The sequence below is a fragment of the Pseudomassariella vexata genome, assembly GCF_002105095.1.
Source record: "Pseudomassariella vexata strain CBS 129021 chromosome Unknown BCR38scaffold_4, whole genome shotgun sequence".
NCBI lineage: Eukaryota > Fungi > Ascomycota > Sordariomycetes > Amphisphaeriales > Pseudomassariaceae > Pseudomassariella > Pseudomassariella vexata.
In genome coordinates this window covers 397232-414059 of record NW_024467959.1, presented here as the reverse complement: position 1 = coordinate 414059, position 16828 = coordinate 397232, and the positions used below count along the sequence as shown (strand labels likewise).

The window sequence follows — 16828 nt, the reverse complement described above, 5'->3', positions numbered from 1 at the left end:
GATTAGAAACTTCCAAAAGGAACCCCACCCCCCCCCCCCCCCAATGGTGGAATAAGATAACGGGCGGTGTGGACAAAATTTTGACGGCCAACGACGGGAGCCACCGCCGAGTGCGCCGCCTCCAGAACCCCGCGTTCTTGGACAAGGCAGTGAAGCCCAAAAATCCGTCATAGCCGGCTATCACAGTCTCTTGATTCAGCAACTAGACGGCCAAACCCGGATACAACCACGGTCGACATGAACCTTTGGTACAACTTTACCACCTTCGACCTGATCGGTGACTTGGCCTTTGGCGAACCCTTCTGCGGTCTGCGAGATGCCAAGTGACATTGGTGGCTTAAAGCCCTCTTCGAGGTTTTTCAGGCCGGCACCTTTATTCGGGCGACTCCACGCTTTCCCATGCCTATCTACTACCTTCTCCTCTTCTGCATAATTCCCAAACGGCTGCTGTAGGTGCCCACAATGCAGTATGATTTCGGCGTGAAGCGAGTCAAGAGAAGAGTTGAGCAAGACACGGATCGCCCTGATTTCATGTCGTACGCTCTGAAGGCCGAGAACGAAAGGGGTTTACGCTCGAAGATATGTTCACAGCCGCGTAGGTGCTCATCTTTGCAGGCAGTGAGACGATGTCTCGGGGCTTCTCGGTGCACGAATAATCCGCACACTCTTAATAAGTTGTATACCGAACTGGGAGAGCAGTTTGAAGACGAGAAGTATATCACCAGAAATTCATGATTGAGTGGACAGGCAGCGTATGTTCACTGTCTGGTAGAAGAACTAGATGAAGGTTGGCTTGATGCGCAGGGTGCCATGATGAATAATGACGGAGTAGGTAGGGTATCCGACTTAGGAAATTTGGGCTGCGTATAAAGAAGTTGCGCAGCAATGTAGACTGCTCGATGCCAATGTTCATTTCGTCTCAGGCATAGCGAGCATGTTGAATAACCAACGAGCTCGAATAAACGAGGGATGTGGATATCAGTCAGGTCCCGGCTGTGAAGAGTAGTATTTTTACTGATTTAAGGTCGTGTCTATGCTGAACTAATCCTGGCTCGCCATTACATCTACAAGTCAATGAATACCATCCGACACCGGAAAGCGGTTATTCATAATCCATTCAGTTTTTCTACTCTTGACTGTTTGAAAGCAAATTATAATGCATCCGACCCGGGGACTCATCCACGGACGATGGATCTCAACCCAACTTCGGGAGGATCCCATACGACGTCTTTGAAGTCCAACCGCTGCCTTGCAGGTATGATTAGATCGGGCTGGCCTCCTTTTCCCTCAACTGTGATGTAAGGCTTGTTCTCGATCCGCAACATTGGTTGCCACTCGTCGCCCACGGCAATATCGCCATCCTGCTGAGCCCGCAAGCCAATAGCTCTTCTTGCAAGCCAACTTACGCACGAGTACAATGTTTTCGCATCTTCTGGGGTCCCAGCTTGATAAACACCGACACCGAAGCAAGCCAATTGCAAAGGATCACCAGTTCCATAAGGAGTGAAGGCGTTGCCGACATTGTTGACACCGAGACAGGCTGAAAACTCAAGATCTTTTATCATAGAGGGAATTTGCAGGGTCCCACGCGGTCGCGAGTATGGGCTGCTTTCTTGATCGTCTGAAGGCCTACCCATCATAAACAAGTCACTGGTTGGCAAACCGACAAAGTGAACCGGCAATTTGGTCGACAAGATTGTCACAGAAAGCCGGCTGAGGTCTGATTTGGGTAGAGTGGTCAACTGTGTGCAATGTCCAAGCATAACGGTCGGTGCTGCCGGCCCAGTAGGCCAGTGATGCTTCTGCAGAAGCTCGATCACGGAAAACGTCAGTGGAGTGGAATAGGACCATGATTCAAGATTGTAATCCAGGTGGAAGTCAAGATGAAGAACATATTCAAGTGCCGTTGCGATAGCCCATTCGACGTTCTTCTCAGAAGCCTCCCGCGATGCTTCTACATAGGGCGTGGTCCCCAAAGCTCCAATCCATGCGCCATGCTCAACCAGCGCCGAAGTGATGATGGACCTATTTCTCTCTCCGTACATGGTAGAGAATATTGGATCCTGGGCGAATGCACATATCTGTACCTCAATAATATGAGAGAATTCCCTCTTCAACTGAATTGCCGTCGTTAAGGCGAGGCTTCCCGTGACATGATCTAGCTCGACAAAAGCACGGACTGAGGTCACGCCTTGAGTATAGCTCGTCGCCAGAAGCTGGCAGCCGCGGAGATAGAGGTCCTCGGCGGTGTATCTATTCTTGGCCCTGGAAGTATTCAACAGTGCCTCGCTGAAGGATCCTGAGCTCGGCGCGAGATCAAAATAATCGGGATGAGCGGGTGTAGGCGTGTGGTTGCAAGTGAGGATATAAGGCTTATCCAAATGTATGTGCGGATGGCAGAGCGCCGGCAGCAAGATGGGAACAATATTGGATTTTGGTCCATTATCAGCACAAGGCTGTATAGTCTTCACAGAACCATGGGCCACTTCGATGTCCCATCTCGTGTTAGAGTCGCGGCAGGGCAGTATGACGTTGTTGATTGATGTCGTGGCACTTCTGGAAGGATCGGGGGTCATAGTGGAATTTTTGATACCTCAACTCTCCTCCAGAAGTTGCATGGAAACATAGCAGTGTCCTCTTTCTGCAGGTCTGAGAGTTTCGCATGCATGTATGTTTCTTAATGTATGATCTCTGTAGTTCTTAACTCTGTTGGCAGATTAATTGATGTCTTGTGATATGACAAGTATTGAACTGAGGCTTGCATATCACCTTGGACCGACTTGAAATTATGCAAATGACTGTCAGTGCCTATACTGTCTAGACGGGTTGTTTTATTTGGCAGCCCTGGTGAATGACATCATCGAAGCGGCACCCCAGAAAACCAAACTTCGCCCAGAACGGCAATGGCGTATGTAAAACCACCGTACCGCGTACCGCATGGCGCCATGCGCCTAAAATTCTGCAATGCATCCGATCCCGGCATCAATTTTCAGTGACTGCTTGTGAGCAACATTGACATCCCCAGACCTGCCGTATTTTGACCCCTTTAAACAACATCCATTGTTAATTGCGCTCCAACTATATTAACATCATCCTTGCTTTGTAATTTGAACCAAAGTTCACTGCGCTTACTCAGCAGTGGCGGGTACGGAATTCTGAAGAGCACAGATCCCTGTGGTCTAACACCCTTCCAAAGTCCACCAAGACTCATTTCCAAAGACAACTCATATAGTTCGCCAGCATGTTCGACGTTGGTGAATCTATACCTCCAGACACCGCCCATGTGAGTTACACTTGCCTAACTATGTGGTGACGGGATCAGTGGCATGAACATATGGGATGACCACCAACGCCCATTCCACCTCCATCACAACCGATACAACAGGTTTGGCAATGGCAAGGATGATAGTGCATTTATTTCATCAGACAATCCAATCGGAATTCTCTGGATGAATCTGTGAAGGACAAGTCTTGTTCCGGGCCGTTGTAGTGAACTGCAACCCCGGCTGGTAAAGGAACAGAATTCATTTAGGAGAGACCGTGGTCATTCCACCTTTGCCCATTGGGTTCTGAGATGACATGGTTGTCGTGCTGTTTTAGTCGCTGAATCTCTCTGTCTATGCCATCGTCACGTTAAGAGCTGCTCAAAAACTGACTGACTTTGATAGGCAGTTAGTGTATCCCTCCCAACTTGGGAGGCCAATGTCGGTTATGAGGAAGGGGAACAATGGGTCATGGATAAGATGACCACTGGGTATCCCAGGTTCTTTATTCACCAGCGAATTATTGCTTTTGCCAATGACATTGTTGTCAAATTCGGAAAAGGGATAAACCAGCGAGCCATGTTATTCCCAACAAAAAAAATCGCTCAGCGCTGTTTAGAGTTCATACAACGGAGATCGGCTCAGAAGATCGACGTGGAAATAATTCACCTTGTCCTCGACCCAACCAAGAACACTCCAGAAGTCCTACAGTACGTCTTGCCGGCAGTCTCCGCCGTTCTGTACCCAGCGGACACCCACCCCTTTTTTAAACAGTACTGGCAACACTCCGGGGACGGCGTTTCTAGCAGACGAGCTGAATTCTGCCACGGCTTATTCAAGGACGGCCTCCTGATTCAGGAACAGCCACCACATTCGCCGCGGCTCAAGAAGATGTGCCGTGGTCCTCGACGATATCAACGCCCGTCTTCCATCGATCATACCAACGGAACGGTCCGTCATGAAGATCTAGAAAAGACCGGCTTGAGCGACGAGGCCACCGAGAACCTCGAGAGCTCTCAGTTTCTCGAAGAGCGGTATGGCAGGAACCTCAACATCTCTCTGGTAGAAAATGCAACATCTGCTGTTAGACGTCGTATTGCTGGCGTGCTTACTGGAGACGTTGACTTGACAACCAAGCTACCCGCCATGGATTCCAATGCCCGTGGAGTTTCTAACTTCCGGGAGGATGACATCTACCTGTTGCCCTGCGGTATGAATGCAATATTTCAAACTCACCAGATCTTGTTGAGGGCGCGGGAGCCGCGGAAGAGCATTAGCTTCGGGTTTCCGTACGTTGACACCCTCAAGATTCTGGAAAAATGGGGACCAGGATGTCTCTTCTATGGTCATGGGGCGGCCGAGGACTTGGATGAGCTCGAGACTCGTTTGAAGGATGGGGAAAATTTTCTCGGTTTCTTCTGCGAGTTCCCTGGAAATCCCATGCTGTCGTGTCCGGACTTGCAGCGGATCCGCAAGTTGGCGGATGCATACGACTTCGCTGTCGTTGTAGACGAGACGATCGGCACCTTCGTTAACATCAACGTGCTTCCATTCGCCGACGTCGTTGTGAGTAGTCTGACCAAGATATTCTCAGGAGATTGTAATGTTATGGGTGGAAGCATTGTCTTGAATCCCAACAGCCGTTATTACAAGACACTCAAAACAACACTGGAAACCGAATTCGACGACACCTACTGGGCCGAAGATATTCTCTTCATGGAGAGGAACAGCCGTGACTTCATCAATCGAATCGACAGGGTTAACGCGAATGCCGAGGCCATCTGCGAGGTCCTGTTGACGCACCAGAGCGTGTCCAAAATCTACTATCCCAAGTACAACAAGGACCGGCCAAATTATGAGGCCTGCAAATCGCCTGGGGGCGGTTACGGTGGCTTACTCTCCTGTGTTTTCAAGGAAAAGGCACAAGCTATTGCTTTCTTCGATGCTATCCATACGGCCAAGGGGCCGAGCCTAGGCACAAATTTCACTCTAACCTCGCCCTACGTGATTCTGGCCCATTATGGAGAGCTGGAGTGGGCTGCTAGTATGGGGGTAGATCCCAACTTGCTCCGCATAAGCGTTGGGTTGGAAGAAACGGAGCAGTTGAAGACGATATTCCTTGAGGCGCTCAAGGCGACGGAGGGGGCAAGCATGTGACACAATGGGTTGGCATGGTTGGATGATGTAGACCAGTGCGCGCAGTGACATAGTGACGAATACAGGATGTAGGAGCCAGCTTGGAATAATTACCTCGTAGTGGACTACTCGGATATATCAATGTGAACGCGTCGGCATCCCCAATAACAAGAATGGCAATCTACATCAGGCCTGCATAGACGTCCCAATCCCTGTCGTCTCGCGATGGCAGGTTCGTGCGGCATTGATGCCAACTCGTTTTGGAAGTGAAATCGTAATCAGTACTGGGGTATCACTCGTTAAACTCGTAGCCTCCGGAAACTAGGTCATCTCTTTTCTGAGAGAACAGCCCTCGGCGCAAATTTCCCTCCACTGTGTACAAACGTGCCTGTGTGGAACCCAGGTGCTTCCCATCACATCACAGAGCAAGGTCTATCGGTGTAATCGGGTCCAAAGATCTCCTTTCCACGTTCTAACTCATTTGCTCGCACTTTCTCCTTGACCTCCTTGGGGAAATATTCTCGTAAGAAAGCCGCGTGTTTAGTGTCGAAGTTGTCTATAGTTTGTCAGCCTCTTTCCGAGTATTGCAATGAATAATAGCAGCGGTCTCACCCAAACCAGCTCGCATAATGACGTCACCCCGACATAGAGGACAGAATCTTTCGCCTTTCCTCTGCATCTTGACCAAACAGCGGCTACAAAAGATGTGTTCGCAGTGTAGCCGAATGGGCCAGTACGCCACCGCGAAGCATATGGGGCAGAGGTAGTCGTCGAGTTGCGGAACGGTCGAAATAATCTCGCTAGATACTTGGGCACACAAATCCTTGGCCAAGCTCCCGGCGAGTAGGTGATCGGAGTGAACGACGACGGGGAACGTCTTGGCCACTCCTAAAGCTGTTCTCTTGTCGAATTCTGCAAATTTCAGTCAATACTTGGTCACGAAACCCCTGCGTGTTTAGAAGACTCACTCTTAAGAATCTTCCTCACGGCCACTTGGTTGATCTCCTGGAACTTGAGGTTCTGCAATAAGAAAGCGTTCATGTTGAGGAAACGGCTAAATGCATCCCGACTCGCCTCAAGCTTGAGGTTTTGTACCAGCTTCCGTTTGAGGACCTCATCCTGGAACCACTGTAATTGTTTCAAGGCCTGCGTACTAGTTCTCGCGCCGTGGTCGGTTTCGCGCGTCGAGAAGAAGATGCGGGCATCTAGGTAGAGCTCGAAGATGTCCCTCCACTTGGCCAAATCACCCTTCGCCTTTCCACCTAGGGAAGGCTTGGTCGTATGCGTGATGACTTGACCCAAGGCGGTTATTTCCCCCTTCATCCGCTTCTCCTCTTCCTCTTGCAGCGTGTCGAGGATTAAAACGTCGGTTTGCAGGATATCGAAAAATTCTGCATCAAAAACAAGCGAGACCTCAACCTGCTGAACTGCAGAGAGACCTTCTGCGATGGCTGACGCGTCTCCGTGACTAATATCTTTATAGTTCGTGGGAGTCAAACTGCGGCGCGCGGATGAATCTGGTGACCCTTCCCGGTGGCCTACTTGTTTGGAGGCTATCCTGAGCAGAAAATCCCTGGTGTTGGGCGAGAGCTTTGCATCAACGGCCACACCATCCTGAAGATGAACAAAGACGGTCAGACGCGGCCGGAAATGCTTCTTGGATTGACCTGTTTCCTCGTCGAGCTCGTAGTGAAAGCCCACATCGCCAGCCGCCAGCTGAGCCAAAGTATCTTTGTCCAGGCCTAGGTACTGCAGCTCGTTGGTTACTTTCTTCAAGCATTTTTTGAGTTGGCCATACGGTATGGCCGAATCAATCCATTTCTGAGGGAATCCTATCACGAAGGGTTAGCAGCGATGTTCTCTCATGGCTTCTCTACAAGGCCACAAGTGCCTTGTCGACCTACCTTCTCGTTGAAGAGATCTCTTGAACTCTTGCGCAAACTTCATCCCACTTCTGACAGGCGACAAACCTCTGCTTTGGGTGCTGCGAAGTCTTGGAAAGCAACGAAGAGCTTATCTAAGCAGTGCGTTGACAACAAAGTACACCTGAGAGGCGAATCCCACGGCGGCTTGCGGATTTACAGAAGTCGGTGGCGCGCAGATACCTTGATGGGGGAGGGGGGTTTTAAAAAATAAAAAATGAGAGAAAAGAGAGACTGAATACCTAGTATATCAGAAATCATAAATGTTTGTAAGGCTATCAAGACAAGAACCGGTTACAAAGGATGGTCGAGGTTTTATTGAGATGAACTCGGCCAACGAACCCGACTCTAGATTCTCCAGTTGGTAGCGCAGTGATCCAGTTGTCGGCCCGTGACCGAAGCGTCGCACAATCACCTGCTACAGACAGCTGGGATACCATGTTCTTGGTAGGGCTGAAGATGACGAGATCTCGCCTGCAGGAGTGGTAAGGATATCTCGTTCTCTTACGACTATTCTATGTTAACTTATACTAGTTATCCTGACGCCAAAGATCACATTGGCATTCCTAAGTGGGAAGGGCATGCTTTGCTGCTGATGTTAGGCATTTCCAGGGCTGTCCACTATGGTTGAAAGGTATTTTTAAGTACATAGGTACTCTAGAATTTTGAGGTGTTCACTGTATTGCACTACCCAATATATCTGCTGAATCTATCATGAAGCACTCTAAGAGGTATAAATATATCTTCTGCGATTCAGTTCTACCCAAATATTTGTAAAAGCTCTCTGAATTATAAAAGTCCAGTGACTGTATATCAGATGTGATATTGCCAGAGGTTTGAAGTTGGGCCCGATCCCGGCCATTTCAGACGCCAATACCCCGATCGCTATCCCTGCACCGCGGGGTTCTACAAGTACCTAATATCTTTTGGACATTGAGCCAAGTCTGGCCAGGCGTTGAATGCGATTTGTCGTAGTCATAGCGAAAAAGTCGAGAACGGCATGGCGATAACATATACACCGTTGCACATATCATAGCAAACAGGAACTTCAGAGACTGTGCAAAGTGCACGTTAATTCTTTTCAGAGTCTTGTGCTGGTATCTTCTCCATTGACTAGGGATGGGCAACGAACAGTCGTCTGGCCGAGGAGGAGCAGGGTCAGCAACCAACAACGATGCGCCCCAGAAGACAGACTACTACGAACTCCTCGGAGTAGAGCGCCAAGCGACCGACGTCGAGATCAAGAAGGCATACCGAAAGAAAGCATTGGAGCTTCACCCCGACCGCAACTATGGCGATATTGAGAATGCAACTGTAAAATTTGCCGAAGTCCAATCCGCCTACGAAGTCCTCTCCGACGCCCAAGAACGATCATGGTACGATTCGCATCGCGACAGCATCTTGCGCGGTGCTGACCCCAGCGATGCCGATGCTACCCCGGAGTACTACAACATCCGCATGACCACATCCGAAGAACTCTATAACCTGATCGGCCGCTTCAACAAATCCGTACCCTTCACTGATGCCCCAACCGGCTTCTTTGGCATACTGGCCGAAACCTTCGACTCACTGGCACAGCAGGAGGTCGCGGCTTGCGATTGGGATGGTCAGAATGTCGTTGAATACCCTTCGTTTGGCTCAGCCAATGACGACTTCGACACTGTCGCAAAGCCCTTCTACAAGGCCTGGACGAATTTCGAGACGCAGAAGAGTTTTGGCTGGAAGAACAAATGGCGGCTCTCAGACGCCCCCGACCGAAGGGTACGTCGGCTCATGGAAAAGGAAAACAAAAAGCTGCGCGAGGACACAAGAGCCGAGTTCAGCGAAGCTGTGCGATCACTCGTCGCCTTCGTGCGGAAACGAGATCCGCGCTACGTCCCCAACACGCAGTCGGAAGTCGAACGAGCAAAGATTCTGAGAGATGCCGCCGCCGCCCAGGCCGCGAGGTCTAGAGCGGCCAATCAGGACAAAACCAACCAGTTTGTGATGCCCGAGTGGGCACAGTCTCGTGGTGATGACAACGGGCTCGAGGGCGAGTTCTCTGAGAGCGAGGATGAGTCTGAGGTTGAGGTTCTCGAGTGTGTCGTGTGCAACAAGACATTCAAGACGGAAAAGCAGTATGAAGTGCACGAGAAGAGCAAGAAACACGCCAAGGCGGTGCAACAGCTCAGGTGGCAGATGAAAAAGGAGAATGCGGGGCTTGATCTCGAGGAGCCTTCCACGTCGATCTCACCTGCTGCCGCCCCAATATCAAAAGAATACGAAGTCGAGCCAGAGCTACTTGAGGACAGCTCAAGTCACGTTGGAGCAGAATCCAGGGCCGAGACTGAAGCGACAGAGGCTACAAGCTCAAAAGCGACGAATATCAGTTCCGAAACCGAAACTGATAACGACGATTATGTTGATAGAGCCGTTGTGGAAGAACGCCTGACATCGGCCAAATCCAACCCCCTACTGAGAGACGATCAGGATGACTTGAACGAGCTCTCAGGCCGAATCGGCGATGTGTTAATAAAAGACTCTACGGCAGGCAGAAAATTAGGAAAGGCGAAAGCCAAGAGGGAGAAAAGGGCAGCAAAACAAACTGCACTGGACCAACAAGGCGTTTCTCATAAATGCGCTGTCTGCAATGAGACGTTCAACTCCAAAACAAACCTATTCAACCATCTGAAAGCCGAACGCCATGCAGCACCTCTTTCGGGCAATATTGCAGTCCAGTTTATCAAGCCGGGCAAGTCGGGCAAAAATAGAAAGTGACGACATTGACAACAGCAACATGATTCAATCACATTGACCGAACCCCGGGTCTCTATTGATTCCAACCATGGATACTCACTTATCATCCATGCCACTGCCGTTCGGAATCGAGCAGTTAGCACGTCGCGTGGCTGGGTAGAACGACGCGACAAGGACATGATGTCGAACAAATGCCCTTTGCGAAAGGCTATATCCACCCCAAAAAGGGACAAGAATGATACCAGTTATGAGTTACGAGAAAATACTTGAAAAATTAGGCAGAATTCATATCAAAAAGTATGCGTAACGTAGATAGCAATGTCATATCAGTAATTAGGATGGCATTGACCACTTTCATGACTGACTTCCAGGCGAGCATGACTAGCAGAGTGAGCCTGAAAATTGCGAGGTCTCATCAATTCAAAGCCTCGTCAAAGACAGCATGTACACTATCCTTCATTTCACATGTGAAGCACTCCTGCCCCCCAAGGAGCATAGTAACGCCATTCATGACAACTCCGATACTGACGAAGGAAGTTGGAAAACATAAACCCACCCACTAGTAGCTAAACGTACTGGACGGCATCATCGTCGTCGTCGCTCATAGCTTCGACCTGGGCGATGGCACTATCTTGCGCACCCATTTGCGCGACGGGGTCGTGATCAGAAACATGGATGATGGTCTTACCCTGGACATGTTTGACGCTTCGTCTCCAGTCCTTCCAGTCCTCCTCATCACGAATAAGAAAGCCTATCAACATGCTAGGATCCATCTCCTTAATGTGCAGTCGACGCAGCTTCCGCGTGTGGCAAGTATCGATTTCCTCGGGTGTGTAGTTTCCGGGATCCTCGTGGTAGGGCAGTGCTGGACGCGTATTATGAGGATCTAGGTAGAAGAAATTGAGACCCTGAACCCCAATGAAGTAATGTGATGATGATGGTCGGCCTCTGCGAAGTTACGTTAAAGCTCATATTTCCAAAGAAATCGTAAAAAGATGGCATTCAACACTCACCCTGCAATGCCAATTGATTGCTTCATCTGCAGCGATGCTACGAGAGCTTCCCAGTATACTGGTGTGATCTTGTCAATACCTAATCTCGTGCCCACCAAGATGACGGTAGGGTGGAATGCCGCCCCGTCTGGTTTGGCGATGTTCATGAACTTGTCTTCGTAAACGTCGGGGCCGTCGCCAGTCGAGTAGACTCGGAGGGTCGATTCGTTCGCATTGGTCAAGGCTCTTGGAAAAATGGTCAGTAAACAAAATGTCACCTCAAACTCGAAACGTCGACTCACTGGATGCACCTGGCTGTGGCCGACGGTCCGAACCATTCGCCAGGGTACTTTCCACAGGCTATCGCGCCATGTCGCACGAAATTATGAATGGAATAGGGAGCTCTCGGGTCATCGGCGAACATAGACAAGAGCTGCTTCTCGTCGTCTTCGCGCGTCTTTCTGCGCCAGTCTGCACCTCTGAATTAGCCAGGACCTTCACTACACCACTACATGATGCGGCCAACACATACCTCGTCCCAGAAGCTGCATGGCCATAGCATTGGCCAACAGGCTCTGGCCAGATCTGATCATGCAGCCCCATCCGCTATCTGAGGCAAAGCCACTAGCGTCCGAGAGCTGTTGCTTCAGACGCATCGAGAAAGACAGGGCAGAAAGAGCCTTGGGGTCGGTCGACTTGGCGATGGGTTGGAATTCGGATCGGTACGTCATCCATATGCGCGACTCGAAGTCATCAAGGAAGGCCGGGGGCCAGCCTCCATCGCGAGGGGCCTCCTCGTACGCGAGCGACGAGTCTAAACTGCTAGCTGCCGAGTCGGGAGGCGTTTCGGGGAGCTTGGTCGGCGCTTGAACGGGGGACTTGGATGTGGTTTCGGCAGCCGGGGATGCGGTCGATGCTGCTGATGTAGCAGCGGGTTTCAGACTAGGCGAGGTGTTGAGCTTGTAGGACGAGCCTAGGCACCACACGGGCTGGTCGCGAACGATGTCGTTAGTCGGCTCGGGATCCCAGAGCATTTGAACGAGCCGTCGCCCAACATCCAACGTGGCATCCATCGCGGACGTTTCGATGAGGACGAGTTGTTGTGTTGCGGTTGTGGATGTGAAAGAGTTGAAGGTTCAAGGTCAAGGTTCTGGTCTGAGGCGATTCGCGAGGCAGCTTTGAGCTTTGTTTATTTTGCCGCAGTGTTCTACTCTAGAATTGTGACGCGATACGAAGGGCAGGGTGCGACTTAGCAAGTGAACCCCGAGAGCGAGTGATTCCCAATAAATTAGCTATACACGGCCGATATTGAGCACAGCTGCTCCAGGTTAGCCCCGGAAGCAGCAACTGGAGCGAGAGGGGATGGAATGACGTGGGTAGCACACTGGGATAAACTGGAACAGACAGTACTCAAGTAAGATGCACTGAGAAACACTTCCCAGCTATAACGTAGATCGCCCTCTGAAGCTTCGAAGTTGGATAACTTGGTACCCGGAGAGGTAAATACTTTAAAGGAAGTAGAGGAGGTAGGTCATTATGAGGAAGTTGCTGTCTGTTACTTGGGAGGTTGAACCGGGCAGTGCAGAGGGACTTGGAGTCAATCATGTGGATTGTCCGCCTGCCTGCCAGCTTCATCTTGACTCCGGATTTAGCGAGTGGTCCCTTCCTACAGGCTGGGTTCTGACGCTGGAGTGGAATCGTCTTTTCAGCAAGACTTGTCTCTTGCCCACACTGGGTTGCCAAACGTTGGCTTTACAACCCACCAGGGTAGATGTTGTTAGTGCCGCGCCAGGCATGAACTTTTTTTGCAGTAAATTTTGGTGAAGCAATAGCCCCAGCAAAGAATTGATATGACCAACAGTCACGCTCACATAGGAAACTGCTTACAGGATACTGATTAACCTATCTTCATGCCTGGCGTCACGCTAACAACCTTTACCCTGGGGGATTGTAGCAACTTCAGGCTTTACTAAGACCCCACAGCATGGTACCTCAAATAAGATACAGTAGTGGGGGCCGTGCTTGCCCCTCATTTGCTATCGATAAAGCTAGCGAGCAGTGTGCGAGGCTACCCTATGACATCCCCGTTTGAATGTTTGATATTCCGAATCCTGTATCGTCGGGTGCAAACAGTTTGACCAAGTTGGAAATAGCCTGTGTATAGAATCACTATTCCTGCTTTAACATCCTGACTCGTCAGAGAGAGTTTGGCGGATTCATCTGCCCTCATTGAATAAGCCACAATCACCACGTCGTCATCAACCTGCATTGGCTTTTTCACTCTTTTTCAGGGCATATTCAACCACATGAGTCTACTTACAACTACATTCATCTCTACCTCGAGTTACCTCAGGTCGCCCTGAGTCCTTCTTTTCCGTTTAAGTCAATAATTATCCCTCAAACTCACCTTCACCTCGACCATTACTACCGCATCATCCAAAATGGCGCGAAATCGCAATAATCCAAAAGGAAAACGTTCGAAGGGGCCCATTTCACAACCTCTACCGTCATGCCACGGTGCTTCCCAGCAGGTACAGCGGCCTGTAGCTCCCTGGCTAGACGGACCCAACCAGAATGCTTCATCGGCATCGCCCTCCAGAGCAGGTCGTCGTGGTATATTTTAACGCACTTATTGACGTCAGGATTGTAGTTGCTCACAAGTTCCCAGGTCACACTCTTGCCGACGAGGTTAGAAACACGGCACAGAGACCGCGTGGCCTCTTCGGGCAAGATTCGAAGCTGAGACGTCAGCCAGTCAAATTTGTCAGTGCAGGCTTCATGGACCCTTTGAAGGACCTCGAAAAAGACCTCGAAGCCCAGCACAAAGAAGCGAACCAAATTCCGCAGGAGCAACAGGTTGTGACGAAACTAGCAGTATCTGAAACCACGAGTGTTAGCTCCAGCGTCGAAAAGGACCCCGTTGACCAAATCCCCATCCACTCCAAGGATGTTGAGCCCGTGGAAACCACCATGACGCCCAAAGATGCTCGCGGCCCGTCCCCATCTCAGCTCTTTACTGTAGATACTGAGGGTGACAAAGGACTATGTGCAAAGAAACAACCGGCTGTTGTCATACCGGATGATCATAACGAGGGTCCTGACACGGATTCCAGTGAAGACGTCATCCTTTTCAAAGGCCGCGGTGCAGCTCGAGGAAAGGCTGCGACGAACTTGGCTGGTTTTAATACACCCAAGAAAAGTCTCGACTCAATGAAACTTAACCAGTTGGATGTAGAGATCAAAGTCGTAGAGAAGACGATTCAGCTTGAGGAACCTTCTAACTCGGGGCCCTCACAGCTGGACAAGGTCCGTCCCGAAGAGAACAAGCTGCAGTCAAAATCTCAAAAACGCCGAAGAAATACTCAGTCAGAAGAGGAGGCGGCCATTATTGCTGATTATATAGCCAACATGGACAATGAAGGTGAAGAGGAGGGGCATCCGGGGCTTGGCTCGCATGCTTTCCACATGCTCAGAGATCTCGGAGGCACCGATAGCGACGCAGTTCCCGAGGTTGGATCTGAAGATGATGCCAGTGAAGATAAGTCTAGCGGCGACGAAGATTCTGTCGGTATACATCGCAAGGCCGAGCTTGCTGATGAGAGAATGGCCCGGATTCTGGCCAATCAAGAGGAGCTAGGCCTCGATGCTGATGATATCATGCTCTACGATGGTGCAGATGACGAAGGCGACGATGGAGAAGGCGGATGGCAGATTGCCCCGAAGCTCAGCCCTCGTCGTAAGAAGAAGGGTGCATCATTTAAGGCTAAGATCATCCAGAAGAAGGGGCAATACCCCAGTGCAACGCAGTTGGCAAACGCAATCGACGGAGAATTGGACCTTATGGATTGGAATCGCCCGGCTCTCAACAACTTCTCTACTAAGAAACGGAAGTCCAGTCCTCCGGAAGTATCAGACTCGGAGCTGGAGGAAGCGATGAATTTGGCTTGGCAGAGGGACCGTCTTACGAAGGCGGAAAAGAAGAAGCAGCGAGAGGCTCTCCGTGCCCAAGGATTACTCGGTAAGAACGTCGATCCTGATGATCTTCGAATCAAGTATTCTGCGGGCATGAGGACCGATGACCTCACCTACGAGTTGGAGCAGTTTCTTCTAGGCGATAAGGAGCAGTAAGTGATCCCCATCCTTCTTCTCACAGACGGCCAGCACTGACAGTTTTTACAGGCTTATCCTTCCACCGCTCGAAAAGGCGGCCCGTCGCCTCATCCACATGGCCTGCCAGCGACTTGGCATTAAGACGCAGTCAGCTGGCAAAGGAAACAGTCGTTATCCCATCCTGTATCGTACCAAGGCAACTATCCAGTACGACGACCAAGCCGTCAGATCAGCAACCAGACGCTTTCTCAACCAGTCGTACTATGCCCGCGCTGATGCGGATGCGGAAGCTATTAAGGAACACAAGTCGAGATCGCGCAAAGAGACCACCACAATGGATCGCGGCCGCAACGCTATCAGCTACCGCGAAGGCGAAGTGGTTGGTCAACATGCAGCTGAGCTAGGTACAGGGAACAAGGGCAGGCTACTACTGGAGAAGATGGGCTGGTCTAAGGGAATGACCCTCGGGACCGGCGAAAACAAGGGCATTATGGTGCCTGTCATGCACGTGGTGAAGAAGACCAAAGCCGGCTTGGGCGATACCTAGGTTCATGCCCAAGATCAGCATCAAGGTTATCATCAGAACAGGCCTAACAACGAAAATAGAAGGTCGTGTCCACATTCCAGAATTGGGCTGGGTCGTCAACGAATGGATAGGGGGAGGCTATCCCAAGCATCAGAATTAGAACAAGGCCAGGCAGCTTGACTTCCAAGCAAAAAGGAGTGGAGTTTCTCAACTCGGAGTTGTGCTAGACTTGGCGACGTCAACGGTTCTATTTCATACAACAATACTCATATGGCAGATGACACCTGCACAGATAGCAGAATCAAGCTTCGCAAAAAGTCGAACGGAGCTATGGTTGAATTACAATTTTATAAAACCAAGATGCTAGCCATTGAAAACAACCCATACCATAGATGACGGAAATTGACATAGCCAGAGATAGAAACCATGAAGCTGGGTCTTTCTTGCATTTCAAATACGCTCACTTCCTCGAGATACCAAACCCAGACAAAACCGCTCAGACGCAATGTCTAGTATTGCCCAATTTCTGGGAATAGACCACAGATGACTTCCATCAGAAATGCAGATAACCGTTCCGAATAAGTTCTCACGGATCAATGAGTCACCGGTGAGTAGTAGGATCCCAAAAATATACTGGAAAGCTTCCGGCGCTTCTTCAGTATCCCCATACTAGATGGAGATACCCCACTGTCCTTTTCGAGTCATGGCATATCCTCAAACTAACAGTATGTGTTTCCCCGTCCAAGATGCCACATTGCACAAAAGTTGCTAGCACCGTATGAATGTAATTGTCATGGACCAAAGTTGACATCGCTGAAGTGATTAACTTGAGCGCCATGAGCCACGCCCGAGCACCTCGTCGATTTGTTCTAATATGACCCTTCTTCAACTTGTGTGAACCCATATATAAGTCGCGTTTCCCGATTCCAATTGATTCGCTGTCCACTAACATAGATGCTAGCCGCAATAAATCGGCCAAAGATACCGCCCGAAGGATCCCCCAAATTGGTCGCTTCGGAGCAAGTCGATGCTGCACTGCACTACTGTCGGAGATCTCGCCCTCTCAAGATTCAGCTTCATTTCGAAACCTCACAGTTGATGCTCAGACAGCAGGGTTTGGATGCCGAGAATTGCAGGCCCAGC

At 50.2% G+C, this 16828-nt stretch overlaps 7 protein-coding genes across 7 annotated transcripts; 4 read left to right on the top strand and 3 right to left on the bottom strand.

The window, feature by feature from the left end:
• The first annotated feature begins 42 nt into the window (after positions 1–42).
• BCR38DRAFT_425920 (uncharacterized protein) lies at positions 43–986 on the top strand. Its single transcript, XM_040859736.1, has one exon. It carries the CDS (start codon positions 463–465, stop codon positions 733–735), a length of 273 nt encoding a protein of 90 aa, XP_040717681.1. The 5' UTR covers positions 43–462; the 3' UTR covers positions 736–986.
• Positions 987–1024: 38 nt separating this feature from the next.
• BCR38DRAFT_425919 (amidohydrolase) lies at positions 1025–2796 on the bottom strand. The gene has a single exon (XM_040859735.1). The coding sequence runs from the start codon at positions 2574–2576 to the stop codon at positions 1176–1178; it is 1401 nt and encodes a 466-aa protein (XP_040717680.1). The 5' UTR covers positions 2577–2796; the 3' UTR covers positions 1025–1175.
• A 107-nt stretch (positions 2797–2903) lies between these two features.
• Positions 2904–5420, top strand: BCR38DRAFT_455930 (pyridoxal phosphate-dependent transferase; the record flags this gene model as incomplete). Its single annotated transcript, XM_040861852.1, has 4 exons — positions 2904–2908; positions 3241–3283; positions 3669–4214; positions 4257–5420. The coding sequence occupies 4 exons, from the start codon at positions 2904–2906 to the stop codon at positions 5418–5420; spliced, it is 1758 nt and encodes a 585-aa protein (XP_040717679.1).
• A 392-nt stretch (positions 5421–5812) lies between these two features.
• BCR38DRAFT_455929 (RING-14 protein) lies at positions 5813–7346 on the bottom strand (the record flags this gene model as incomplete). The annotated part of the gene is made up of 4 exons (XM_040861851.1): positions 5813–5955; positions 6012–6311; positions 6368–7231; positions 7304–7346. The coding sequence occupies 4 exons, from the start codon at positions 7344–7346 to the stop codon at positions 5813–5815; spliced, it is 1350 nt and encodes a 449-aa protein (XP_040717678.1).
• A 1094-nt stretch (positions 7347–8440) lies between these two features.
• BCR38DRAFT_337638 (uncharacterized protein) lies at positions 8441–10078 on the top strand (the record flags this gene model as incomplete). Its single annotated transcript, XM_040855549.1, has 1 exon — positions 8441–10078. One exon carries the CDS (start codon positions 8441–8443, stop codon positions 10076–10078), a length of 1638 nt encoding a protein of 545 aa, XP_040717677.1.
• A 545-nt stretch (positions 10079–10623) lies between these two features.
• On the bottom strand, positions 10624–12122 carry BCR38DRAFT_482697 (uncharacterized protein; the record flags this gene model as incomplete). Its single annotated transcript, XM_040863530.1, has 4 exons — positions 10624–11005; positions 11071–11295; positions 11352–11520; positions 11582–12122. The coding sequence occupies 4 exons, from the start codon at positions 12120–12122 to the stop codon at positions 10624–10626; spliced, it is 1317 nt and encodes a 438-aa protein (XP_040717676.1).
• A 1021-nt stretch (positions 12123–13143) lies between these two features.
• On the top strand, positions 13144–16039 carry BCR38DRAFT_425911 (uncharacterized protein). The gene is made up of 3 exons (XM_040859734.1): positions 13144–13662; positions 13718–15173; positions 15229–16039. The coding sequence occupies exons 1-3, from the start codon at positions 13491–13493 to the stop codon at positions 15704–15706; spliced, it is 2106 nt and encodes a 701-aa protein (XP_040717675.1). The 5' UTR covers positions 13144–13490; the 3' UTR covers positions 15707–16039.
• The last annotated feature ends 789 nt before the right edge of the window (positions 16040–16828 follow it).